We start from the raw sequence: 26,718 nt of genomic DNA, 5'->3' as shown, positions 1-26,718 counted from the left end.
TTTCTCCCCATGAACCTCACAGAGGAGCCAGGTCTGTAGGGTTCGTGTAGGCACTTGCTCATTGTAGGGATAACACATGAGCAGTACAGGTCTCAGGAGGATAATGTGGGGATCTCTGATGCTGTGGCCCAGGTTAACTCGGTATTCCATATAGTTGGGTCGGGCCAGTGTTTGTCAGGATAAGGAACTGGACATTACGTGGAACTGTCATTTTAGAGCAGGCTCCTCGCATCTGCCTCCTCAGTTCCTTTCGCTAGAGTCTGGTTTCTCAAGAATTCTGACCCAACCCAGCTGCATGGACAGGCCAGACTGAATCTTCTTTGTAAGTCACAGAGCTCTTGTTGCTTCTCATTCAAGCTCCAGAAAGAGTTGTACATAGAATAAATGTGGCTGTTACCTTGATCTTGTCTGAAGATGAAAAAAATAATGAGGCAGGAGACCCTCGCACTTCAGTAGTAGACAAGCCACAAATGGGTTAATAAAATAGAAAACTATTAAGACAGCAGGAGATAGTGTGACTTGGCTTTTAGCTCTCATGAGGAGGGCAGGCTTGCCAGGATCGCATTCCAGGGCAGCCTACTGACCGTGAGGAAGAGTGTGTGGGGTTCCAGAGTCAAGCCCAGCGAGCCACACGCACACTCAGAGCCCTGAGACTAGGCGGGGCAGGGAGGAGGGCAGGCCAGTCACGTCCCTCCCTCCGGGAGGCTGGGGGGTGGATAGTGTGCGGTCTTCAGTGTGAGGGGAGTTCAGGGCCAAGAGGAAGCACACAGAAAGTGTGAGTGTACTCAGGCTGCCATAACGAGTACTGCAGAAGGTGGGGGGAGTAGACGGCAGGCATTTATTTTCTCAGAGTTCTGGAGGCTGGAAGTCCAAGGTCAAGGTATCGGCAGAGTTGGATCTTCTTAAGGCTGCAAGGGAGGGCTCTGTTCCGACGTCTGTCCTTGGCTTGGAGAAGGTCATCGTCCCATCATCTTCCTTCTATGTGAATCTCTGTGTCCAACTTCTCCTGTCTTATGAAGACACCAGTCATATTGGATTACGATCCACTCTGATGACCTTAATGTCTAATGATATTCCAGGGTACTAGGGGTTAGAACATCAGCATAGGGATTTTGAGGGACACAATGTGATTTCAACATGTGGATTTGAGGGGGCACACAATTCAGCGCACAACACAGGACACAGTCCTTTTCTCCCACTGGGGACCCTTGTGACATCAGAGGCTCCTGGGAATGCATTTTTTGCTCATATCCTTGATGACCCAGACCATAGGTGATTTCTTCTGGGAGCCTTCCGAGGTCTTTACCATCCCATCCCAAGCCCATTGGATTCCCTCTCCACCTCCCCTTGAGTTCCCTAAACACTTGGCTTGTCCCTCTGTTGAGGGATATATCATCACCTTCCTTGGACTTTATTAGAAATGTGTCCGTGCTCCCTTATTGAAGCCTCATGTCTTAGGAATCTGTATCTCTCTCATACCCCCGTCTCCTGTCTTGCATATGGAGCAGGTTTGATAATGTTTGTTGGCTTGTTGATGGGTCAGCTGTCCAAGAAAGTTGGGTAATAAGTGCTGGATAAACAGGAAGATGCAGCTATTAATAAAAGAGGAACAGCAACATGCCTTTCCTTAGAGTCTTTGCACTCATGGACTACGTCAAACTCCTGGATTTAGAAAGAAAAGAAGCTCCTTCCACCCGTCTATCCTTGTTTGACCACAAGGGGTCAACTGAAGAATCTGCCAACTGGGTGCTCAGCATTCTTAAACCTCCAGAGTTCAAGAGAATGACTCCTTTGGCCAGTATCGAAGAAACTCTTCAATCACTTCTTGAATAATAGCATTCTTTGGGCCCAACTCTGTGGCTCCTCCTCCCTCTACCCCCAGTACAGTGACCTTCTGTCCCTTGCTTTCTTGGCTGAATGTCTGGGTTTGCTGTCTTTCAGCAGAGTAAGGGTCCTTCCCACGAATCCAGAGCCACACACTCCTGAAAGCCTGACTGTGCAGAAACAGCTGGGTTTTGGCAGGCTGATTTTGAAAAACAATGCTAATAATTTAAAATCGCTTTGCTCCAGAATGGTGTATGAAGGATGAGGAATGTACTCTCAAATAAAGCAGGTCACTGATCCTGTTAAGAGAAGACTCATTTGAGGATTTGTTCTGAAACATGGCCCTCACCTCCCACCATTACCTTCTTCTAGTAAAGCATCCCACCTGGTCCTGGGAGGTAGGTGTGACTGGCGATTGGTCCTTTCGGCTCTTGGGGTGGTTGGTGGAGCTTGGGATGCCCGAGTCCTTGGGCCAGTTGCCTTTGCTGTCTCCACACTTCTGAAATTTTTGTATGTGCTCCCTAGATGGAAAAGGTTGAGGAGGACTGTGTGTGTGTGTGTGTGTGTGTGTGTGTGTGTTGAGGTACCTGTGGCATATGGAGGTTCCCAGGCTGGGGGCTGAATCAGAGCTGCAGCTGGGGCCTATGCCACAGCCATAGAAATACCAGATCCAAGCCCCATCTGTGACCTACACCACAGCTTGTGGCAATGTCGGGTCCTTAACCCACTGAGCAAGGCCAGGGATCGAGGCTGCATCTTCATAGATACTATGCTGAGTTCTTAGCCTGCTAAGCTGCAATGGGAACTCCAAGGACTGCTTTAGACTGATGACTTCTGCCGAGATTTCTAGGATCACAGAGCAGGTTTCTCAATATTTACCTTTTCAAATGAAATACTCATGATTCTTGGTGCTCTGGCTTTAGAGAAAAAAAATGCAAACATTGGGACTCTGCTTCAATAAAGTTACAGGGTGATTTGATTACACTCACTGTATTAATTATCAGGACTCTTGTGGTTGTAAGAAACAGAGACCCATTGCAGAATGGTAGGCAAAATAAAATAGAATAACATAAAATAAAGGCAAAACAAAACAATACACATACACAACTATATGCCCAAATTATTTATTTTTTCTTTTGTTTTTATAGGGCTGCACCCATGGCACATGGAGGTTCCCAAGCTAGGGGTTGAATCGGAGCAGTAGCCACCAGCCCACACCACAGCCACAGCAACGCCAGATCTGAGCTGCATCTGCGACCTACACCACAGCTCCCAGCAATGCCAAATCCTTAACCCACTGAGCAAGGCCAGGGATCCATCCCACACCCTCATGGTTCCTAGTCGGATTCGTTTCCGCTCTGCCGCAATGGGAACTCCCTATTTATTTCTTCATAACTGAAAAGTCCACAAGTGGAATTAACCTCAGACCTGGATGGATCCCAGGGCTCAAGTGATATCATATGGACTTTTTTTTTTTTTTTCCTTCCCTCTCCATCTCCTGTCTCTAGTACAAAGGCTTCTTCATTCTCAGGGCAGGCTCTCTCAAGAGGTAGCCCCTGACAGCTTAGGCTTTTCTCTGACCAGGTTAACAACACAGAAAACAGAAAATCCTGGCCTTTGGGGGAAAAAAAAAGAATAGTATATTAGTATCTATAGCCACCACTACATCCTCCCGCATCAAAGCACCGGCATGTTTCTGACCCCATTTATTGTGATGTGCCGATGCCTCTGGTCGTGCACTCTAATTGCTTCCACTCACATGTGCAGAGCTCTTGGTCCTTTATCTCCTGGCCTCTTGTCATAAATCTTGGGGGTGACTTGGTTTTCTTATCTATAAAATGAGGAGAATGCCTAACATAAGTTTTTCTGTAAGGATTAAAAGAATGTATACAAAGCCCTTGATGTTAGAAGGTGCCCAGTAAGATGCATAGTTATATGTGGCTGTATATCCGTAAAGACATGTTTCATTAGAGTAAGTACATCTGCCCTTGAAGAAAAGTCCCATTGGTCACTTACGAAGTGTAGCTAGCCTCTAAGAGTTTTTGAACTGGGATGATGGAACTGGTCCATGACTGAGAAAGAAAATCTGAAGCAATTCATCATGCTTTTCTGGAAAAGGACCAGAGTTAAGCCCAGGGCGTAGTACTGAGATGACAGAAATAGATTAGAATATTCCCTCCAAGTGTTTAATTGAGAAGCATCCATAGAAAGACCTTAGGGCCAGGGCCAGGGCCCGGATATCTGGGTCTGACTCCACTTCTGCCCCTCACTAGCTGTGTGACCTTGGACATGTGTCTTAAACTCTCTGAATCTCAGTTTTCTCTTCTGTAAAATGGGCATCACAATTCCTGCCCTGCCTACTTCACAGGATTATTAGCCATGCAGTAGAGTCTTTAGTTCCTAAAAAATCTGCAGAACTAATTGTTCCCGGAGCATTAAAATAAATTGATCCATTATATTGATCAGATTGGATTGTACTTGTTATCATTCTGTCTCAGTAAACCATGAACTAAATTGTGGAAAGGACTTATGCAATATTGGATATACACATGAAATTATATGTAACATATGTAAGCCAGATGTTTATTAACTATGCACATGGAAGGACCCAGCCCCCAACTTAAGAGCATGTGGGCTTCTCCACCACCACACTTTGTATCTCCTTTTCTTAGACCTGCTTATTTCATTTAATGTTATATTTCTAAGATTCCCATCCATATTGTTGTGGGCAGCTGCAGTTAATTTTTCCTTTTGTATACTTTTTCACTGTGAGGCAATCCTATACCACTATTCAGTAATTAATTCTTTCATTAAAAGACATTTGAGTTGTTTTCAGTTTCTTGACCTTACAAAGAATGATACCATGCTATTCTTCCGAGTGCCACACACCTGTGCTATAAGGTATGGAAATTTCAACTTTACAAAATACTACTTTATTGTTTCCCAAAATAGTTACATGTGTTCACACACTAATCAGCAGTAATTAAGAGTTTCTGTTGTCCAAGAATTTCTTTTCTGTGGAAAGGGGGAGGGGGAGGGAGATATAATAGATGTAAACTATTACTAGATATAAACTATTACCTTTGGGGTTAATGGATATAAACTATTCCCTTTGGAATGGATTAGCAATGAGATCCTGCTGTGTGGCACCGGGAACTCTGCCTAGCCACTTATGATGGAGCATGAGAATGTGAGAAAATAGAACGTGTTCATGTCTGTGTAACTGGGTCACCATGCTGTACAGCAGAAAAAAAATTGTATTGGGGAAACAACAATTAAAAAAAAAAGAGTTTCTGTTGTTATACAATCTCAGCAACACTTGACATTGATAGACTTCTTAATTTTTGCCAGTCTAGTAGGTGTAAAACTTTTTTTCCACGTTCTTAACTGCATTTCCCAGGTGACTAAGGAGCTTAGTCATATACATGGATATATATGTATGTGTGTGTGTGTGTGTGTGTGTGTATTTATATATAGCCTTTTTAGGCCCAACCCATGGCATATGGAGGTTCCTAGGCTATGGGTTGAATCAGAACTGTAGTCGCTGGCCTACAGCACAGCCACAGCAACGCATCTGCAACCTACACTACAGCTCGCAGCAATGCCGGATTCTTAACCTACTGAGTGAGGCCAGGGGTACAACCTGCATCCTCATGGATGCTAGTCGGGTTTGTTAACTGCTGAGGCACGATGGACACTCCATAATTTGTTTAAAATAAACTGCTGGCTTTGTTTGTGTCATATTTAGTTTAGGTTTTTTTTTTCTTTTCATAGCTGTCTATGTATTAAAATGACTTGTCACATTTCTTTTTTAAAATTACCCTTGTAGGGTTTACTATCAACATATTAGCATGATAGAATGAGGTAGTCTTCCTTTTCTATTCTCTGAAAAGCTAGAATCATCTATTCATGGAAAGTTTATTGGAATTTATTTATAAAATCATTGAGGTCTATGTGAGAGAGAGGAGTTGGGGAGAGAGGTTTTTAGCTACTCTTGTAATTTCTTTAACAGTTATGGGACTATTGGATGTTTTATTCCTTTTTAGTCAGTTTTGCAAAGTTATGTTTTCCTAAGAATGTGTCCATTTAAGTTTTCAAATTAATTTGCATGAGCTTTTTCATACTATTCTTATATTATTTTAAAAATTTCTACTGAATCTGTAGTTCTGTTGCCATTCTCATTCCCAATATTTTTGTACTTTAAAAAATATGCTAAAGTAATATCTGCTTTATTAGTCATTTCAAAGAATCAATTTTTGGCTTTGTTGATCTTTTTCTCCTTTCTGCTTTTTATTTCATTAAGTTCTGCTATTACTATTTTTATCTTTCTATTTTTTAAATTTCTTGTTCTAGTTCTAATTTCATCAGCTGGATGCTTAGCACATTAATTTTAAACCTTTTTTTTCTTTCCTAATATTTAAGGCTATCTATTTTTCCTTGTGTTTTACCAATTTGGATTTGTAGTATTTTCATTACTATTAAGTTCTAAGAATTTTCCAATTTATCATGACTACTTCTTATGCTCCATGGTTCATTTAGTGATGTTTTTTAATTTTACATATTTATAGGGCCTTATCTGTTTTGTTACTGATTCCTTCTTAATTCCATTGTCATCAGGGAATATGATTTGTGTGATACTGAGTCTGTGAAATGTGTTTGGAACAAATTTATTCGCTTGGTATCTACAATGCCTAGCATAATGCCAAGAATGTGGAAATTGTTGGGTAAGTGTTTGCTGATTTAATGAATGATAGATGAATGAGTGTCTAGTGACCAGGCACCAGAGAAATTATCTTTTTCTGCTCGGCCAGTTTGTCCAGTCCTGCCAGCTACATCTTATTCCAAAATACCCTTGCAAATGCACACTGAGAATATAATGGCTGGCCAAAATTGTCTTCTCTTCTAGTCACACCCTTCCTTCTTTGGCCTGGGAAGTGGACACTGAGTGGGTGGGTGAGAGGTTGCTTGCAAAACATACTGTGAGACCATCAGTCCCAGTCTTAAATGTGATAGAATTAGAGAGTTGATTTGCACTTATTTCTGGAGAAAAATATTTCTTCTATAACGGTCATAGTCTCTAAAATATATGTAAGGTGGCATTTCCTCCAAAGAAAACCCTTATCTCATTGAATCCCTGAAAGTAATTAGGCATGATACTCCCATTTAAAAAAATGGGAAAACCAACATACAGCCAGTTAGTGGTGAAGCTGGCATATAAAAGAGAAAAACAATTCATCATTAGCTTCTTTGTCTTTTCCTAAGCCTCTGAGAAGGGCCTTTCGAAGATGCCTATTAAACAGGTGTTGAAAGAGGTGCCAAGGGAAATATAAGAACATTCTTATTTCAGAGTCAGTCTCAAGAGAAGTGGAAATGTTTATACATTATAACAGCTTTCATATATTGTAACAACATTCACTGTTATTATAATGTTCATATACTGTAACAATGGTCATACGCTGTAACAAAATTTATATATTATAATGGACACTTGACAGGGAGCCAGCCAAAGGTAGAATATAACTTAATTGTGCTCCGAGGGACTGTTGAAAGTAGCATCTGGCAGGAAGTCCTTTCCCATTCAGATCACTCTCTTACCTTAGGTTTTCTCCCTACTTCCTAAGCGTCTGTCCTACAAGGTCACGTCCTCCTTTTGTATGCAGAGGCAGACTGAGCATCTCTGGGCTGTGGTTGTGTCTTTTCCTCTTGCATCCTCCAGAGGGCGTCCTTAGCCCTGCATGGGTAATAGATGTAGACAGTGAGTGATGAGAATAGGAAACTTATCTGGAGCACAGAGGATTCCGATTTATCAAACTTTCCAGATGGAGGAGACCTCAGGCCTCCTTTCTCAGAGGAGGACACAGGCTGAGAAAGACTGATCTGGGGTCGCCATTGAGCGAGTGGACTCAGAACTGGCTGGACTAAAACCTAGACTAGAACCTGCCCTTAAATCCTTTCTTTTTTTCCTCTTCTTTCAAGAGGGGGGCTCCCCTCCCTCTCCCTTCCCTCTCTTCCCCTTCTTCCTTCTCCTACTTTTTGATACGAAGCTGGAACAGTCAACCTTGACGGAGGGCCATTTCTGTGTCAGGCACTGATTTAAAGGTTTTACTTACATGGGATCTTCAGAAACCCCCCTGAGTTATGTACCATCACTGACTCCTTTTGCAAATGAGGAAACCAAGGCTTTTCGGGGCTAAACATAGGCAACCTAACAACAAAAAAGAACTTGTTTAAAATCATGTGATTAAAAAATGGGGCAGCAGCATTTGCAGCAGGCCTGACTCTGAAGCCCATAGTTCCTGGGATGAGATGCCCCATGCCCTGGTCCAGACCTCTTCCTCCTCGCTTCCCTGCTTTCCTCCCATCCCTCCAGACCTTCATCTTGTTTCCCTTCCGTCCTTTTTCTTGTGATTCTCTACTCCCATTCAGGGATACTCCAGTCTTAATTCCTTTGTGGAGATGGGGGCTACAGAGGTGACGTGGGCCATTTGGGTAGAGAGTTAAGCTTCTCCAGAGCATGGGTTGCTGTGCTCTGCTTCTTCCCTGGAATTTTATATAAGATTGCTGTCAACTCTGTCTGGACATTTTATAAAATTTAGAAAGGAATTTAATAAAGAAATGCACTTTGATTTATAGATACTTATTGTGTTAATAACACATACCATGACCTTGACCAGCTAACCATCTTGAAGGGAATAGCTGGATAGTGTTAAGTATGTTCATTTTTTTGTGAAATAGATTTCCAGAACTTTTTCATCTTGCAAGTCTGTACCACTATACCCATTAAACAGCAACTCCCTTTTTACCCCACACCCCCACGCACCCCCTGGTAACCACCATGCTGCCTTCTGTTTTCTATGAATTTGACTACTTTTGGATACTTCATGTAGGGGAAATCATCAATATTTATCTTTTTGTGACTGGCTTATTTCACTTAGCACAGTGTCCTCAAGGTTCTTTCATGTCGTGATAAGTGTCCGAATTGTCTTCCTCTTCAATGCCGAATAATATTCCATTGTGTGTGTAGACCACGTTTTGTTTATCTGTTCATCCACCAATGGGCAGTAGGGTTGCTTCCCCCTCTTGGCTATTATGAACAGTGCTGTAATGACCCACCCACACTGGCTACCCATAATGTGTCCTGACCCACCGTACTGATGACCAGGAAACCCTTAGGGAAGCCCCCAAACCAGGGGAGGGTGGGATCATGGAAGCTCAATGAAGAAAGTCTTCAAAGAAGAAGGGACAGGGTGACTGTGCCAAATGCTGCAGGGAAATAGAGAATGGTAAAGACGAAACCATTGGATTTGACCTTGTGGAAATCAGTGGTGACCTTGACCATTGGTTTGACCTGTGGAAATTATCGGTGACCTTGACCAGAGAGGCTCTGGTGGAATCAAAGGGATGGAAGTCTAATTGGAGCAAGTTAAAGAGAGAGTGGGAGATGTGGAAACAAAATCACGACAGTGGACAGCTGCTTCCACGACGTCTCTGCAGAGGGACCCAGAGAAATGTGGTTACAGGCAGTTACACACTGGGCCATTTTTTTTTTAAATTAGCATTTCCTCCACTACTGCTACTAACGCTGATCCGAAAAGCATTTATTAAGAACCCAATTGAACAGACTCTTGACCCAACTATTTAGAATCAATTTTAGGGGTATTCACTTCATTGTGGCTTTCAAAAATATGCAAGTCAAAATTTTCTGATTGAAGATACCTCAGAGAGCTCAGCAAAACATAAAGCTTAATGCCAGTTTTTTTGTTTTTTGTTTTTTCCCCAGAACTGCAAAGGGCTAGGATTTCTGTGGGGGTTAACCAGGAACCAACACAGGCTCCCACATGCAGGAGAGGATGTCTGTGTGTTTATCTTTCCTGTCCTTTTTCCTCCTCCTCATTGTCTCTTCACTCTTTTCTTTTCCCCTTTCCTGTTATTTCTGCTCCCCCTGTCTCCTCCTCCTCCAGCATCCTTAGTATGTCACACGATTCTTTTACACATGGGCTCCCCTCCCCTTGCACTCACCCACACATATCTACTTGGGTTAACTGCTCTTGGCTCTCTGATTGTGCTGTGCCTTTCATGCCTCCGTGCCTTTGCACATGCCATTCTGAACCTGATGAATTCTTTTGGCCAGCTCCTACTCATTTGTATTAGGGTACAAGCTAAGCTTCTACAACAAAGAGACCTTAAATAGCCTGGTTTAGATAGGAGAGAATTAAAATTTTCTCTCATGGTTCAGTCAAGACAAAGGTGGTTCAGGGCTGGTCTGGAGGCTTGACCAAATTCAGTGTGTGGCTTTTGTCTCTGGATCCAAAATGGCTGCTCCAGCTCTCACCATCACACCTGCATCCCAGGCAGAGGGAGGAGAGATGTGAAAAGGAAACTACACACTCATTCTTTTAAAGAATGACCCAGAAGTTGTTACACATTATTATTATTATTATTATTATTATTATACTAATGTCCCACTGGCCAGAATTCAGTCACATAGCCACACGTCACTGCAAGGGAAGCTGAAAAAATGCAACGTTTAGTTGGGAGAAGAGATATTGGAGGGCCATATCCAATTGTGGATGCTTCTGCCACATCATCTGTCTAGATTTACCCAACTGTCTTCTATTCCAGGAAGTCTCTTCTTCATGGATGTGCCCTCATTATTTTTTTGGCATTGCACGCAATCTCACTGAATTACAATTATCTGCTCCCTTATCTGTGGCCTACTAAACTGTAAACAGACCTGGCCCATGTGTCATTTCTCTTTCAACCTCTGGTACCTGGAGCAGTGTTGGCTCATGGGGAATGTGTGTGATATAAAGAAATCCCAAATCGCTGGGTTATTGGCCCTGGGACTTGGGCGCTGTGTTCCTTATGGTGGGAGGGAGGGCTCGACTGGTCTGTAGGTCAGCTGGTTGGTTGGCCCCGCATGTTGCTCCTTCACCTCCTTGCCTTCCGAACTAGAGAAATCTAGGAGCCTGTTAATGACCACAGAGGGCCGGGGTGGAAAACGGCAGGCCCTACTCCATCAGCTAGGTAAACACACAATCCTGGAAAGTGTTTAATCGGTTCAAATATTTGTTTTAGGTTTAAGAGATACAGTCTACCTCTTAGCAAGTCCAGAGGGTGGTGGGGAGCAGGTATGGTGGTGTCAGTCCTGTGCCATTCAGGGTGGGGCCCTCACTTCCAGCCTTTCAGGACAGGTGGCCCCTCAGCCAGGAGAGCGTAGCCCTCAGCCTCTCTCCGCGACATCCTCTCCCCATCCGCAGGGTCCCCACGTGCTGTCCCCTCTTCCTTCCACCTCCTGAGGTTTCACCTCAACAATTATTCCCTGATTTGCTGAGCCATCTGGTAGAGATGGGGAGCCGGGGGCTCTGGACCATAGCCGGGGTGGGCTGGGGGCAGGAGAGGAGACCAGCGGAGTGGCTTGTTCTCAGGATGAAATACCACCCGCTGGCCTGCTGCTTATAACTTGTTATGTTGAAAGAGCCATCTGTCACTTCCCTCCCTTGTCCTAGGGTTCCAGGAATGGGTGTCTGTGAAGGAAGCAGTTCCCTGCGTCACTGCCCAGTGTTAAGACCTGCCCTCCCTCCCAGATGTGGGACACTGGCAGGTGTGTGTTCCCATAGCCCTCGGCAGCGCCCTCCACACACTCATTTCTTTCTTTTTTTTTAATATTTTATTATAGTTGATTTACAATGTTTGGTCAATTTCTGCTGCACAGCAGAGTGACCCAATCGTACATATATACACACTCTTCCCACGTTATCTTCCATCATGTTCTATCACAAGCCATTAGACACAGTTCCCTGTGCTATACAGCAGGGCCTCATTGCTTGGATAAGGTAATAGTTTGCATCTGTTAAGCCCAAACTCCCAGTCCATTCCCCTCCCTTCCGCTTGGCAACCACAAGTCTGCCTCCACACACTCATTTCTATCCAAGCCCTGGGGAGGCAGGTGATGGTGGCCCCATTTCAGAGACAAGGAAGCAAATGCAGGTCACTGAGACACCCAGGGGCACCCTGGTTAGATAGTGATGGAGTCAGAAGTGGTCGCAGGGTCTCTGGCCCCAGGCGTGGGGAAGAGAACAGGTGCCAATTCCATTATCAATAGAAATGACTGGCAGGGAGTGTTCGTTGTTGATAAAGGGCTGATTGGTTCACTGGGGTGAATTTGCACACCTGGATATTCTCACAGCCAGCACCAGCCCGAGGGTTTTGTCCTGAGCCTGGAAACTGGATTGGGTTTCTTGGTTGTGCCCTAATAGGTTCTGTTGGTGCCCATTTTCAGGCCGGGAAAAGGTGTATCTTTTCTCTCCTCTGATGTTCCCCACTCCTGTGATTGATGAGAATACACTTCTCCCTCTTCTGGGACATCTGGCTCTTTAGGAGGAAAGAGGAAACGTGGCGGACACCATCAGGCCAAGCACATGGCGTGTCAAAGCCTCTGGATGTTGGGGACCCTCTCAGATCAGCCCTAGGTGAAGACTGGGGTGGGGAGAAGGCCCGGGCGCTCTGGAGGCAGGGGCTAAAGCGCTGCTGGGGCAGCAGCTGTCCGCTGGACATCCCTCATTCCACAGAGTGAGATCCAGGCTTTCAAAGACGTGGATGGCTGACCTGGCTTTTGCTCCTGTCCCGTCATGTAACTGACTTTCCCCTCTTGCTTCCAGAAAAGTCCAAGAACAAAGTATCTTCATGGCCAATGTCATGCACCTGCCGGCTTTCCGTCATGCACCTGCCGGCTTTCCATCACGCCAGACACTGTGTTATGTGCTTTAGGGCACACATGTGAATAAGACCCATTTCTCGTTTTCAAGAAACCTGCGGTTTAGTGGAGGGAGATGGAGCCATACATGGCTCATTATGTAAAGTAATGTGAAGCGCTCCCAAACCAGATGTGCTTATTGGCACACATTTGAGCATAAGAGGAGGCTCGAAGTGCTCTGTTGCTGAGGGGTAAAAAGACAGCTGTGAGGTTTCTAAGGAGGGCAAATAAAATGCTGGGTGGTAGAGCCACGTGATCGTTTTTGTGTCTTGGATGGGTTTGGAGGTTGTGTTTAGCTTGCTTTCAGGGCCAGAGACTGGAGGCCTGCAGACTGGTATGGAGTTATTACAATATCTGGAGAAAAGACAGCGAGGCCTTGGAATTTGGAGTGGGGAGGGGGGCAGAGAAGGGAGGTAAAATGCAGTTGCTTATCCACTCCAAATGCAAGTGTTTGCATTAACCCTAAACTCCTGAGCAATGAGGTCCTGCTGTACAGAACAGGGGACTATATCTAGTCACTTGTGATGGAACATGATGGAGGATAATGTGAGAAAAAGAATGTATATATGTATGTATGTATGACTGGGTCACTTTGCTATACAGTAGAAATGGACTATAAATCAACTAGAATGGAAAAAATAAAAATTAAAAAAAGAATGTGCAAGATTTCCAGAAGGAGACTAGGGTGTAGGGGGAAGGATTTAAGAACGACTGAGCTTTAGAGCTGGGGATCTGGGGAAAGGATGACATGAACTGGGGCAGTGCTGGGGACTGGGGACAAAGAGATCACAGACCGTGGCACTGAGCACGATGCAGACCTGGGGATGTGGGGGAGGAAGAGGCTCAGAGGAAACCAGGAGATGGAGCCTCCGGGGAGATGTGGTGGAGATCCTGGGATTTAAGAGCTAAGGTATTTATAGACTGTGTTGGTGAAAAAGGGATGGTCTGTATTGAAGGAAAGAGTCGATTCTCCTAATTGGAATCTTTTGCATATTGTTTCCTTTGGCTGCGCCCACAGCATATAGAAATTCCCGGGCCAGGCATTGCACCCACGCCACAGCAGTGACCTGAGCTGCTGCAATGACATACCGGATCCTTAACCAGCTGGGCCACAAGGGAACTCCTCTTTTGTACTTTTGGACATCACTTTGGGGGCAGTATTTCCAAGAACTCAAGTAAGATCCAGGGAACGGAGTTAACTCTTAGGAAATCAAACCGCTGTCATCAGCCTGAAGGAGAGGGAAGCTTCTCAAGGAGCCCAGTGCTCTGAGCACAACCACTGCAGGGGGAAGTAAGGGCCGTGTCTGCCCAGGAAAGCCTTCAGCTTGGTTTAGACTCTGCTGAGAACTGCTAAATAAGACCTAAAAATCACACTATTTTGGTAACCAGCAGGTTTGACCTTAGAGAAGAATCTGCTTAGGACTTGCCAGCTTGAGTTTGGAACACTTAATTCCCTCCTAGACTTTCTTGAACAGCTTCTTAAACTCTGAGCAGGTTGCATGGATACAGAACCAAACAGCACTCACAGTAATCTAGCACCTTGCCTTGTGAAGTGTGGTCCCTGGGCCAGCAGCGTTGACACCACCTGGGAGCTTATTAGAAATGCAGAATCCACCAGATTAGAGCCTGCATTTCAATAAAATCCCCATGGATTCATATGCACATTAAAGTCTGAGAGGTATTGGTCTGGCACAGCAAGTTCCAGATACGGTTTTGCACTAGAATCATTTAGGTAATTTTAAGCTGCTTTTCCAAGCCTCCACCCCAGACTTTCCGATGTAGTCTGGTGATTTTCTTGGGTAGCTAGCTCTGGGACCCACTGACTTGTATAGTTTCAGAAATCCTTTTGTGATGAGGGGCAAATGGCAAGAGTCTTAGTAAATGGAAAACTAGTTTGAGCTCCATGTTTGTTTGGCTTATAATCATTATGGCTAAAGTCTCATGCCCTTAAAAACATGTATCATGTCTACATTGGCATTGAGCCACCTGTTCCTGATTCTCAGGACAATTTGATGAAAGGTGCTCAAGAAGGAACAAATATATCATTCCCCCCTCACTCCCCTCCCACCCCTGAAATGTTTGACCATTCATACATTGTCAAAAGTTGAATGGGCTTGACCAATTCACTGCCCAGTTTGAAAGCGACAAAAGTCAGCTGATGTTTACCAAGCACTCTGATGAAAAGAATTACCCAAGACCCAAACAATGTGATCCTTGTTAGTTGCATAGTTTATTTCTGTAGAAGATCAGAGCCAGAAGGGCCTTTCAGAGCTTTCCTCCAAGCTCTTGGGTAGAAAAAGAGAATCCAGGGAGAGATGGGCAGCTGCATTCCAACTGGTTTCATCCGAGAGGAAAGGACTTTTTGTTGTTTGCAAAATGGACCACATATTTGGTGCCTCATTAGAGGCACCAAACTTTGTATCCTAAGCTTAATATCAAGCACTGGGAAAAGTGCTGTAAACACAGAAAGATCTGGCTCCTGCTGGCTGCCCAGAGCCCATAAGACACATGGAATGCAGATGTCCTGGGAATTCAACAAGCGCGTTCTCAAACGCTGAGGTCTTTAATTAAGCAGGTGTTTTGGAAGTTGGTGCTGTGGAGTGTCCAGCCTTGGCGGAGCTTGTCTCGCTGAAAGATGGCACCGATCCAGCCCAGCAGCAGGCCTGAAATTGGCTTCAACTGGAGGCATTGGAATGTGCCATTGTTATTTTCTTCTTTCTTATCAAGCCCCATTAGCTCGAGCGAGGAAGGAACAGAAACAGGCTGGGAAAACATGTTGTTTCACTGGGTAAAAATTTACTACCAAGGAAATGATTTGTCTGTGTCCAAAAAAAGGACTCGTGGAGGCCTTTGGAAAGGTGCAGTCTTCCAAACGCTCTTGGACAGTTTCTCCCAGTGTCACCTAGCGAGAATGTTTCCCTTTGGCTGATGGCTGTTCTCACACAAGAACCCAGACATTCAGCTGAGGGCGCGTACACAGCTTCACGAAGTCAGCCCTTGCTTATTCACAGGACCGGAGGAGAGAAGTCACAGGAAGGGGGACGGATCGCAGAGGGTGTTAAGGTTGATCTTATTTGGCCGTGGAATTCAGTAAGACACGCGTTCCCTTAGGCTTTCCGACGTTGCTCATTACAGAATCACAGATGGATCCATCAATGCTAAAGTGCAAAGGCGGTACCCAAGACCTCATGAGAGAACGTACCCTGCCTTTTTTTCACCTCTAGTTTTAATCTCTGGCCACGTGTCTGGGGCTCTGGCAAGGAGAAGCTCTGCTGTGGTTGAACCATAGAAGTAATCACGTCCCACAGCCCGCTGAGCTCCAGTGCTATCATTGCGGAGTCTTCTGAATCCCAGAACAAAGCCTGCAGCCAGCAGAGGCTAAGCTGCCCCTGTCTTTGGCAGCTGTCAGAAGCAGAACCTTTCTGGGGGAGGGAACTAAACTTTCCTGGGTACCTTCTATGTGCCAGGCAGCGGCGATGGGACCTGTGAGCACACTGACTTAACGAATTCTCAGGGCATCCTAGGAGGCAGGCTGCTGTAGCTCTAGTTTGCAGAACACCTCAGCATCCCTGAGGTTAACAGCTTGCTCAGTGATATTCAGTTATCAGGTGCAGGAGCCTGGGTTCATGCCCTGCTCTGCTTGCTCCCGAAGTTCTCAGTTTTTCACCAAAGGTCAGGGCTCAGCCCTTTGGTCTTCTTTTCTTTTCTTTTTTTTTTTTGGTGGGGGGGAGGCCACATCTGTGACACATAGAAGCTCTCAGGCTAGGGGTTGAATTGGAGCTACAGCCGCCAGCCTATGCCACAGCCACAGCAATGACAGATCCGAGGCACATCTGTGACTACACCACAGCTCATGGCCACACCGATCCTTAACTCACTGAGCGAGGCCAGGGATCACACCTGCATCCTCATGGATACTAGTCAGGTTCGTTACCTTTGAGCCATGATGGGAAATCCTGGTCTTTTTTCTCTTAAGCTTTGGTGCTGGCAAAAATAGCCTAGGGCTTATTTTTCCTCTAGGCGTGGGGGAACCATTAGATTTTGTTTTGTTTTACAGGTTTGGGGTTTTTTTTTTTGGCCACGACTGCAGCATGCAGAAGTTTTTGGGCCAGGGATCAAAACTGTGCCACAGTGGTAACCTGAGCCACAGCAGTGGCAATGCCAGATCCTTAACTGCTAGGCTGCCAGGGAACTCCTTGTTTTACCGTTTTTAAAGAACGTTTATTTGCATGAGAATTTGTGTTATGAGAATCATTTCTTTCCTCTTTAACTTTTAGGACTAATGCTGAAATGTAAATGTGTGTGGGTATATGCCATGTACATTCAAATAAAAGAAATAACTGGCATACCTATGCACATTATTTGTATTCAAACATAGTTATGCATATTTATAGCAGCATGTTGTCCAGTATACCAGCCTGTAAAGATTTTTGTATAATAACCTGTGAATCAATGCTAGGATCATACTTGGAGCCCATTAGTTTTATAGGGGACAGAAAAGTGGGTTGTATGCTATTTTCTGAGGGCTAACCCATTCCCAGGGAAGGACATGGAACAGGCATAAACCAGCAGCACGATGGCCATGACACTGTGTGTGGATTCCATCTGTCAAGAGAGGGGGGTGCCTGTCTGTCACCACTTGCTTCCATCACAGACTCCTGCTCCAAGGACTAGACCTGCCAGCACCTCTATAGGCTGTGGACTTGAGCCATGCTGTCCCTTGAATCAGCCTGGAAGATTCTGTTTGTTTTGTGGTTCTAGTTCGTTGGGCAGGTCTATTCTGATGCCTTGAGGCCAGTTCCTCCCTCGGGGGCCCCGTGAGACCTTGATAGGACTTAAGGACGTTCTCTGTTCTTGGCTCACACTGCCTTGGTGCACCTGCCGGGGGCGTGGGACCAGCTCTCGGCATGACGTCCTAAGTGAGTGTCCCTCACGTAGGGGCCACTGTCCCAAGGCTGTGAGCTCATGTCTGCCTCCTGGGGGAGTGTCAAGGAGCCGAGATGGGCTGCTTTGCAGACTTTCCTAAGTGAGCAGTGGTTGTTTGAGATTGAGAGTGTTGTAACCGAAGGCCACTCTAGTGGGTGTCTGAAGGAAGGGGTGACGACTCAAAGCTGCATGGGGCAGAGCTCTGCTGTTCCACACTCGGAGGAGAATTTCTCCTGGGCAGGCGCCGTGCTGACTGATCCGGCTTTCTTCCAGTTGCCAGGGTCTCCTAGACAGCAGGTGAACGGTGCCCCACCTGGTCCCCCGCCTGGGGAGAGTTGAGCCACGGCTGTTGTGCTGAACTCTGCTAAGCACCCAGGCAGCTGCCTAGGGCTCCGGTTCCCAGCAAGGATGGAGGGAGATGGCAGAAGGACTCTGGGCAAAGTCTGCTTCTGGGGACCATACAGCTGGGGGGACACTGGCTCTCCCAGTGGCCCGGAGCTTGGGACACACATATACACATGTGTGCTCGTGCACACGCACACACACGTGCACACACACACACACATGTGCATTCACGCACATGCACACACACATGCACGCTCATACATACATACACATGTACACACACATGCACATTCACACCCACACACACGCACACTGGCACGCATGCACACACTGGCACTTAGCCACAGCAGAACATAGAAAATTTAATATGTAAAGGAGTGTATAAATGATTGAATGAACCCAGCATTCTTTTCTCTCTGGGACGCTTTCTCCACACCACACAGAGAAGCAAAGGAGTAACAAGCGTGGTTTGCGTCCGAGGCTACGGTCACTCACTCTGGTTGCTGTAACTTGTACTTTTCCACTGATGCAGAAAAGGACTCTTTGCCAAAGAATGTCCTTGGAGTGCGTCGGCGTATTTTTCCTTCTGTTATTTAAGTCAAATGTATTTAATGTAAGCAGTTCGGCTGTGGGCTGGGATGCGTGATGCGTCTTTCGGCTCCGGGTGGAGGCCGCAAGGTGAACTTTTGCAGCGTCAGCCCCACCAGGTGTGCGAGCTGACGGGGGTCTCTCGGCGGAGGTGTTTGTTTTTAAAGTCCACACACTAAGTTGGCTGGGAAAAGCTTGTCTGGGGGCTCAAAGGCTGTCATGTTTATCGCCCATGTGTTCATTCATTCATTCATTCACCGAATAGTTACTGAATATTTACTCTGGACACAGGGTTGTACCAGGTGTGTTTTGAGAATATAAAGACAGGACACACATTTCCCAAAGACTCCAGGCTTACCGAGTTCTCAAAATATATTTATATTGCCAAGCCCATCAATGTCAATCAGTTGACAATGAATTCAGTGCATTCAGTAGTGCAATCAATCAATTTGAGTAGTTGTTTTTTTTTTTTTTTCTTTCATGGCCACATTTGCAGCATATGGAAGTTCCCAGGCGAGGGGTCGAATTGGAGCTGCAGCTGCCGGCCTGCACCATAGCCACAGGAACACCAGATCCAGGCTGCATCTGCGACCTATGCCATAGCTTGTGGCAATGTTGGATCCTTAACCCACTGAGGCGGGGGCAGGGATCGAACCCACATACTCTTGGATACTGGTTGGGTTCATAACCCACTGAGCCACAGTGGGAACTCCTCAAGTAGGTTTTTGAACATTTATCAACAGAAATGTGGTAGAAGCGAGTTAATTCTTTAACTCTGTGAAAGTGGTGGAATTTTTAAAAAAATAAACTTTAAAGATTTTGTCTTTGGACTTGAATATTTTGCACACACCTCTGTGTGTGCACATGTGTACACGTTTAAGCCTCACGTGCCCTTCCGAGCAGAGTCTGGTCCCCTCGTGAGCATTTGCCTCCTCTCTGTAGGGCTTGGCGGGCACGTCCTGTGCACCCAGGTTACACAAACACAGAACCTTGGGAACTCGCTCTCACCAGGGCTCCCTAACAGCCCTGCTGCCCCTTCTGTCTTCCTCACCCTCCATTCCCCTCTTAGCAGGAAAAAGAGCACACATTCCTAAGGCAATATTTTTCCCAGGGTACAATTGTCGTCCATCACATCCCTCCGGAAAAATGTAAATATGTGCTGGCTGATAGTGGCATTATTTATTATCATGGGCTTCGATATGGCTTTAAGCAGGGGCGGCTGCTGGCCAGGCATTATCTGCCGGTTCCCCTGGGAGGCTTTGCTGGGTGGGCAGAGCTGGGGCTGGAAGGGAGGCTGGGACGAAGGCAGGAGCTCTTGTAGCTGAGATCGGGGCTGGGTCTTTGCCTTTCATCAAAGCGCTGGGGTGGAGCCAAGGCTGCTGCCACCTGTGAGCGGGTTCTTGGAGGCTGTCCACGTGGAGAGGGCTGGAGCCTGGCTCCACGCGATGCCCAGACACCTGGCCAGTTGGGGGGCGGGGTGGGAACTGACCATCGACACAGCTGATGGTGGATCGTGGTGGTTCTCTTGATCCCAGGAGACCATCGCTTACCTGGCTGAAGTTTCCCTGGATCAGTCATGCCTGGGTGCACACCTGTGCTACCCAAGGAGCTTACATGCTTTGGGGCGTTAGGCAGCCCCCTGCCCCACTCCAGTCTGCAGTCTGCGGGGTCAAGAGGCAGACACTTCTCCAGGTGGGGCAGGAAAAGGCAGCCAAAGCTCAGCGCTCTCTCGTCTACCTGGCCTGCTGATTCCCTCCCCACCTGCCTGGGCTGGGCAGTGTACCTCTGTCACTCCAGTGACAAGGCTGCTGGGAGGCCTGGGCTCGGCTCCTGCCTTGGTGCTTATCAGCTCCTTCAGCAGAGTTTTCCCGTCTGTAAAGTGCAGATCATGAGCCCACCGCATGCGGCAATTGTGAGAAAAAATGAGGAGTTGGGCGTGAAGTGCAGCTGAAACATTTTTTAAAAAAATATTTATTTATTTGCTTTTTTAGGGCCGCACCTGCGGCATATGAAAGTTCCCAGGCTAGGGGTCAAATTGGAGCTGCACCACAGCCACAGCCACGCCAGATCTGAACTGCCCCGGCCTCAGTAACACAGGATCCAAGCTGCATCTGCGACCTACACTGCAGCTTGCTGCAGCACCAGATCCTTAACCCCCTGAGCAAGGCCAGGGATCCAACCTGCATCCTCATGGATACTAGTCGGATCTTAACCCACTGAGCCACCGTGGGAACTCCTGGAAGTGCAGCTTCCAGCAGGAGGCTGGTCTGCTCTGGGGAGGTGGGGAGAAGGTCTAGATGAGCAACCCCTGACCATAGTGATGAGGGGGCCAAAGGCAGGAGCCCCACTCAGGTGCAGAAGATGAGGGCAGGAGAGATGCGGAGGAGAAGGGAGCCAGGCCAGGTGGAGCCAGGGCGCCAGGTGAGTCCCTGTGGAATGAACTTGTAGCTGAAGGTTTAGGGAGTCTCGTCTTTAGGTCAAATGAGACCGTGGTGCCAGGAAGTCCCATGATAGGATTGCGTGCCTTCCCTAAAGCGTAGTGTGGGGAGAAAGGGAAGGAGGGTTTGTTTTGGCCGAAACGAAGTGTTGCTCACCGTGCGCACCAGCTGGGAAATGCGGCTGCAAATCCTGCTTGATCTCTGTGCTCTGAAGCTCCCAGGGAAGGAGAGGCCGACTTGGACACAAGTACCTGCACACCGGCAGCGGCGGGTGGGTAGCAGTGTGCAGAGGCCAGCAAGAGCTCTGCCCCCAGAGCCCTGGAGGGCAGGGGGCCCTGGGGGAGGGAGGGCTGGAGGAGGGGCTGGAGGAGGGGAGGCTGGAGGAGGAGCTGGAGGAGGCGCCTGGAGGAGGGGAGGCTGGAGGAGGAGGGGCTGGAGGAGGAGGGGCTGGAGGAGGACAGGAGGAGGGGAGATGGTCTTTGTTGCAGCTCTGTGCACACAGTAGGTATGCAATAGACCTGTTTAACATGTGATTGGATAAGCCTGCTACCAAATGAATGCATTTCTAAATCTAGTTATGGTTGTTACCAAGGTGACCTCACTTTCAGAGAATGATGGGATAGGATGGCAGACAGGTGCTTAAGTATGGATGTTCTCTCTTTGCTCTTTTTGGGCATTTCTATTGTGGATCTCTGGGGATCAGAAAAAGGGGTTTTCTTGGCACCCTCCAAAAAGGCCAGGGTCTCTTAATGGTACCCCTGAGGGAGGTGCTTCCATCTCCTTAGATGTAATGTGTGTTTAAAGACTCCACAGATTATTTATTGGCCGGGGACATTATCAGCTGCCTCCCAGCCAGACAGGCAAGCAGCTGGCACCTCTGGTGGTTCCCAGCCTCTAACTAGGTATAGGTGATATTCTTTGGAATATGTCTGTGTTACAGATGTGGACGAGTGTGCAACAGATTCCCACCAGTGCAACCCTACCCAGATCTGCATCAACACGGAAGGAGGGTACACCTGCTCCTGCACCGACGGCTACTGGCTCCTCGAAGGCCAGTGCTTAGGTAATGGCTCTTGGCGCACAGAGACTCTTGAAAGTTAATGCTTGCATGGGGTGTTATGACATGTGGGCAGAGCTGGGTGGCCTAAGGGCAGCAGGCTTTTCTATGGTGCTCAGGGAGGTGGAAGGCTATTGAGCTTACAGGTGGCAGCACCCTTTAAAATCAGTTGTCCTCGTCACCACGTCACTGAATGACATCATCAGATTTTTTTTTTTAAGTCTGCCTCCATGCATGTGGAAGTTCCCAGGCTAGGGGTTGATTTAGAGCTGCAGCTGCTGGACTAGCCACAGCCACAGGAATGCAGGATTCAAGCCTTGTCTGCAACCTACACCACAGCTCATGGCAATGCTGGATCCTTAATCTGCTGAGCGAGGCCAGGGATTGAATCTGCATCCTTGTGGATGTAATTGGGTTTTTGACCACGAGTCACCATGGCATCTCGTTGAATGTTTTTTAAAAGTTCTTTAAAAAACCTTTTTAAATTAAAATATAGTTGATTTACAATGTTGTATCAATTTCTCTTGTACAGCAGAATCTCAGTCGTACGCGAATGTAGTTTTTAAGAGTGCAGGTTTGATTTTACTGAGACCTTCCTTCTGCTTCGGGAAGTTTAAAACCAAGGCAGGAAGTGATGGAGGCAAGGATTATTATCCTGTGCTACTTAGAAGCCATATTGAGAGAAGGGGGCACTTACCCAGTCACAGAAATGTCTCCAGTGTGGATTCTGATCTGACATCGTCTCCCCACACCCCCTCCTAGCCCCACCCCACGCCTACCCCACCAGCTGTGGTATTTTTTAAGGAGTTAGTCATCACCAATTGAGAATTTTGTCCCTTGCAGTTGGCATCTGCTATAGGATCTCTCCGTTTATTTTTACTGGAGAGCTATTTTCCTTTCTTCTCCTCCAGTTTTTGGTTTAGCCAAGTGAATGAATTCATAGCAATCTCTAGCTGTCACTTCAATTTCTCTTTCTAGGGTCTGATTTCTGTGCTGTTTTCTTGGAAAAGCCCTACCAGTTTAATTCTCTAAGACGCTGTTCTGTTGCCTGAAAGTCAGTCCTGGGGGAGCTTGGAAACAAATCCAAACAACATCATGGAAACAAACAAGCAAAGAGCTTCTTTCCAAGTCTCTCTTGATTGGGACTGAGTTTAGGTCTCCTCTAGAGCCCTGTCTGAAACATCCTGGGGCCTGACAAGCCAGCCTGGACTTGGCTTGGTTCTCCTTTCCAGGCACCAAAGAGCTGGCTGCACATGGGCATTCGTGAATATGATGATTGCTTTGCATTTCAACCAACCTCAGCGATTATGGAAAATTTGATGCCACTGATATGAACATAAGCAGATCAGTGTGAGTGAGTTATTTGTATGGGCACTTAATATGTAGAATTTCAGAGCTGGAAGATCTTTTAGATATTATGTCATCCAACTTTTATAGAGTTGGCAACTGAGACTTAAAGAGGAGGAACATGTTGGACAAAGAGTGGGTTGAGTGAAATCTGTGCCTGTTTCTCAGTCCCGTTTTTTCTTCCCACCACAAGGGGGTGCTAGAGAGGACCAGGTGACCGGGACGGACAGACAGACGAGATTATATCGAGACCATAGGGCCCGGAAACCCCTCCGCATCTGAGTGGGGCAGTAACTACGCGGGAGGGTGGTTCTCTTCCACAGCCCCGAAGCTTTGGGAGGGGTGCTCCTGGAGGCCCAGCGTGGTACCACGTGCACAGCCTGCTTACACTTTATACCCCAAGTGAAAGCCTTTCCTACTTATAGCTAAACTCATGCCTTCTCCTGGCCAAACGCTTCTTTCTCTTTCAAAATGCAAGTTCCAGAGCCGTCCACCACCCCTTCTGTGTGACTCTGGGGGCTGGGGACGGCCTTTCCTCCAAGGCACCCCTAAGCAGAGGATGCTTCCCCCCCCACCCCCGCCCCCGCTGCCTCCCTGAGCTTAGCGATGCATCCCGCTGCGCCCACAGAGGAGGTCAGGATTAGCACCTGCGCAGTCCACGGGCATTCCAAGTAGGAGCTGCGTGGTGCCCGGTGGGGAGTGGGCTGAGCTGGGCTAGAAGTAGCTGCGGCTGGGAGATACAACAGAACAACACGCGCAGGGCACAGCTTCTGAGGAGGGCTGAACAATGGGTAAAATGGAGGGAGGCCCTTTCTGCCTGTAGGTGGTAGAAATCAGGCACAGGGACAAGTTTTGAACAGGCTTCCAAGAGCGCTTGATGCATCCTGGTTCCAGGGGAACTGGGGTGCCAGGAGGGGAACGTGACGGGGACCAGTTACAGCTATTGTCCGATGAGAATTTGGTCCCCACCTGGAGGCTTCATTCAAGACCTCCTAATCCGCAGGAATGAACTCTCCAGCCTGTCTGCCCATCCCCCTGGGGTATGGGGAGATGCTTTTCAATGACGTCAGACTCCCCATGGACTGGTACATGTCAGCCTGGCTCTGCCAAAAGGAACCATTCACTCACAGAGCTGCTTGCTCAGGAAAGGCTGCCATGGGCTCGGAAGCGGTGTGTTTATCCAGAGGTTTACATCTGCTCTGGTGCAAGGAGGAGCTCCAAGGTGAACTCTAGCATCCTTGTGTTACGGGATTCACAGGTCTCTGGACCGCGCTACCCAGCTTGGGCTGGCCTACCCTCACTCTTGTTCCAAACAGCTGGACATATTCATTATTAATGGAGCTGGCAAGGAACCCGTAGGAGCCAGGCTACGTTAACTTGTCCCTTCCCTGGGCAAGTTCTGTAGAATCTTAGACTGGCTCTTCATGTTGGATGTCTTAGCATGGACTCTTAGAGTTGGATAAAATCTTAGAGGCCGTCTTGCCTGAGGTCCCACTTGAAGCGGATTTTTCTTCTGCCACTTTCAAGATAGGTTCAGGTGTTCACAGGACTGAGGTGGGCCAGGGAGGACAGTAGGGAGATTGCGCCTCGGAATCCAGAGGGTGTCACCATCTGTGACATTCAGTAGGTACTGTCTTTGTGTGAGTTCCTCTTCGCTTCCTTTTGTGATTCTGCTCCAGAAAAGATGGGCAGGGATGGTGTTGGCAGGGCGGGCGTCAGTGATTGAGAAGAAATGTCTTACTTCACTGCAATTCTCTTTCCAGACATTGACGAATGTCGTTATGGCTACTGCCAGCAGCTATGCGCGAATGTCCCCGGATCCTATTCTTGTACGTGCAACCCTGGTTTTACCCTCAACGAGGATGGGAGGTCTTGCCAAGGTATGTGATGTGAGAGATAACTGGAACCTGATGTGCAACCTGAGATGCTGTCTTTTTCAGACCCTCACGGCTTAGGTGGGTGGGAAGTGAAGTGGTTCAGGTGTATTTCTGCTCCCTGTCACGGCCCACCCATCCCCTTGCTTACAGAAACCTGAGATCCCAGCTGAGGTTCTAGGAAAGGTCAGCATATGCGCTGAGTGTTGCTGAGATTTGAACCACAGCCATCCCCCAGCTGCGAGCTTCCGAGTTCATGGATGTGCTTCTCTCGGTGCATCGGCTCTCCACGAGGAGCCTGGGCAGCTTTTTGGCCAATCAGAAATTTCCTCGAATGTCCTATAGCCTGAGTTCAACTCCTGAGGCCCAAAGAGGGATGATCAGAGAGGGTTTCCGGGGAGTTCTCTTGTGGCTTTTGGATCTGGCTTTGTCCCTGTGAGGCTCAGGGTGCTGCTGTGGTATGGGTTCGATCCCTGGCCTAGGAACTTTCAAATGCCATGGTCAGGGCCAAAAAAAAAAAAAGGGAAGAGAGCTGATTCTTGATGAATTACAAAATAGTCACACATATTCTATGCAGGGCTTTCATGAGCAATTTCGAGGCTTCTCATTGCGGTTTTCCTTCTAACCTGTGCCAGGAGGGGCCTGTTCCTTTGCACAGAGTCTGGTGCTGGTGTAACTTTCCCTACCAGCCGCATGTCCCTCGGTAGCAGAATGAGACAAAGGTGTTTTCTGACTTTCACAGGACCGCGTCACATACTGATAAGTAAGAAAAACAAGCTCTCTGTCTCTTACCGTTTCCATCTGAAGGTTTCTTTTGCCCAGGAAGTGAATAGGGGACTTAAGACCCAAAAAATCAGTGCGAGCCCTGCCTGGGCCTCCGCCCCCCCTGCCCCCAGCCTGCTGCCCGGGCCTCCGGTCCCTGGCAGCTGCCCCATCCAGGGTGGAGGCAGCGCCGCCAACTCAGAATGAGGTCTTTGTTTGGAGTCTGCCACCAGGTTAAGCGGCATCCATTTCCTTGTCACACCATTTGAGGTCTGGCTGGCAGGCTCCTGGCCAGCTGGTGGGAGGATATTATGTCTCCATTAGTTTAGTCATATCTAAATCATTGGGTAAACAGGAAGGCATCAGAGTTAAAGAGTTGGATCCTGGATGCTTTGTAAGCCTCTCTTCCAAAGCTGGTTCTGCTGATTGTTCCAAGAAGTCTCGACTGTGTTTGTCTTGCCAAGAGAGGTCATTTTCTTCTGTGAGCAGAGGCTGGGCTGGGAGGTTGAGGAGCTGATAGAGCGGGGAGCGGGCGCCTGGCTCCCTTGTTGCTGTGATAAGCGGCTTAGGACAGATGCAGGCTTCTCTGTGCCAGGGCTGGGGGTGGAGGTGCCAGCCCAGGTTTCCCCCCAATGCCTCCTGAGGAACAGCCCTGCACAGCAGGGCCAAAAGGCCCCCGTGTCCTTCAAGGGACCCACGTTTGACAAGCAGCAGCGAGTACACCCAGCAGTGCCAAGTCCAGAGTGTGAGAAAGAAGCAGGCACAGCACCCAGGCCTGGACACGTGCATCAGCAGTGACAC

General features: G+C 47.5%; 1 protein-coding gene across 3 annotated transcripts in view; it reads left to right on the top strand.

Moving 5' to 3' along the window:
• FBLN5 (fibulin 5) overlaps positions 1 to 26,718 on the top strand; it is a 102,784-nt gene that overhangs the window by 53,960 nt on the left and 22,106 nt on the right. For all 3 annotated transcript variants that reach the window (XM_021099623.1, XM_001929027.3, XM_005656447.3), the window contains 2 exons: positions 21,818 to 21,940; positions 25,045 to 25,161. In XM_021099623.1, coding sequence (XP_020955282.1) covers positions 21,818 to 21,940; positions 25,045 to 25,161 — 240 coding nt within the window. The remainder of the gene's footprint in view (positions 1 to 21,817; positions 21,941 to 25,044; positions 25,162 to 26,718) is intronic.

This window comes from Sus scrofa, chromosome 7, assembly GCF_000003025.6.
Source record: "Sus scrofa isolate TJ Tabasco breed Duroc chromosome 7, Sscrofa11.1, whole genome shotgun sequence".
Lineage (NCBI taxonomy): Eukaryota > Metazoa > Chordata > Mammalia > Artiodactyla > Suidae > Sus > Sus scrofa.
This window is presented reverse-complemented; position numbering and strand designations above follow the sequence as displayed.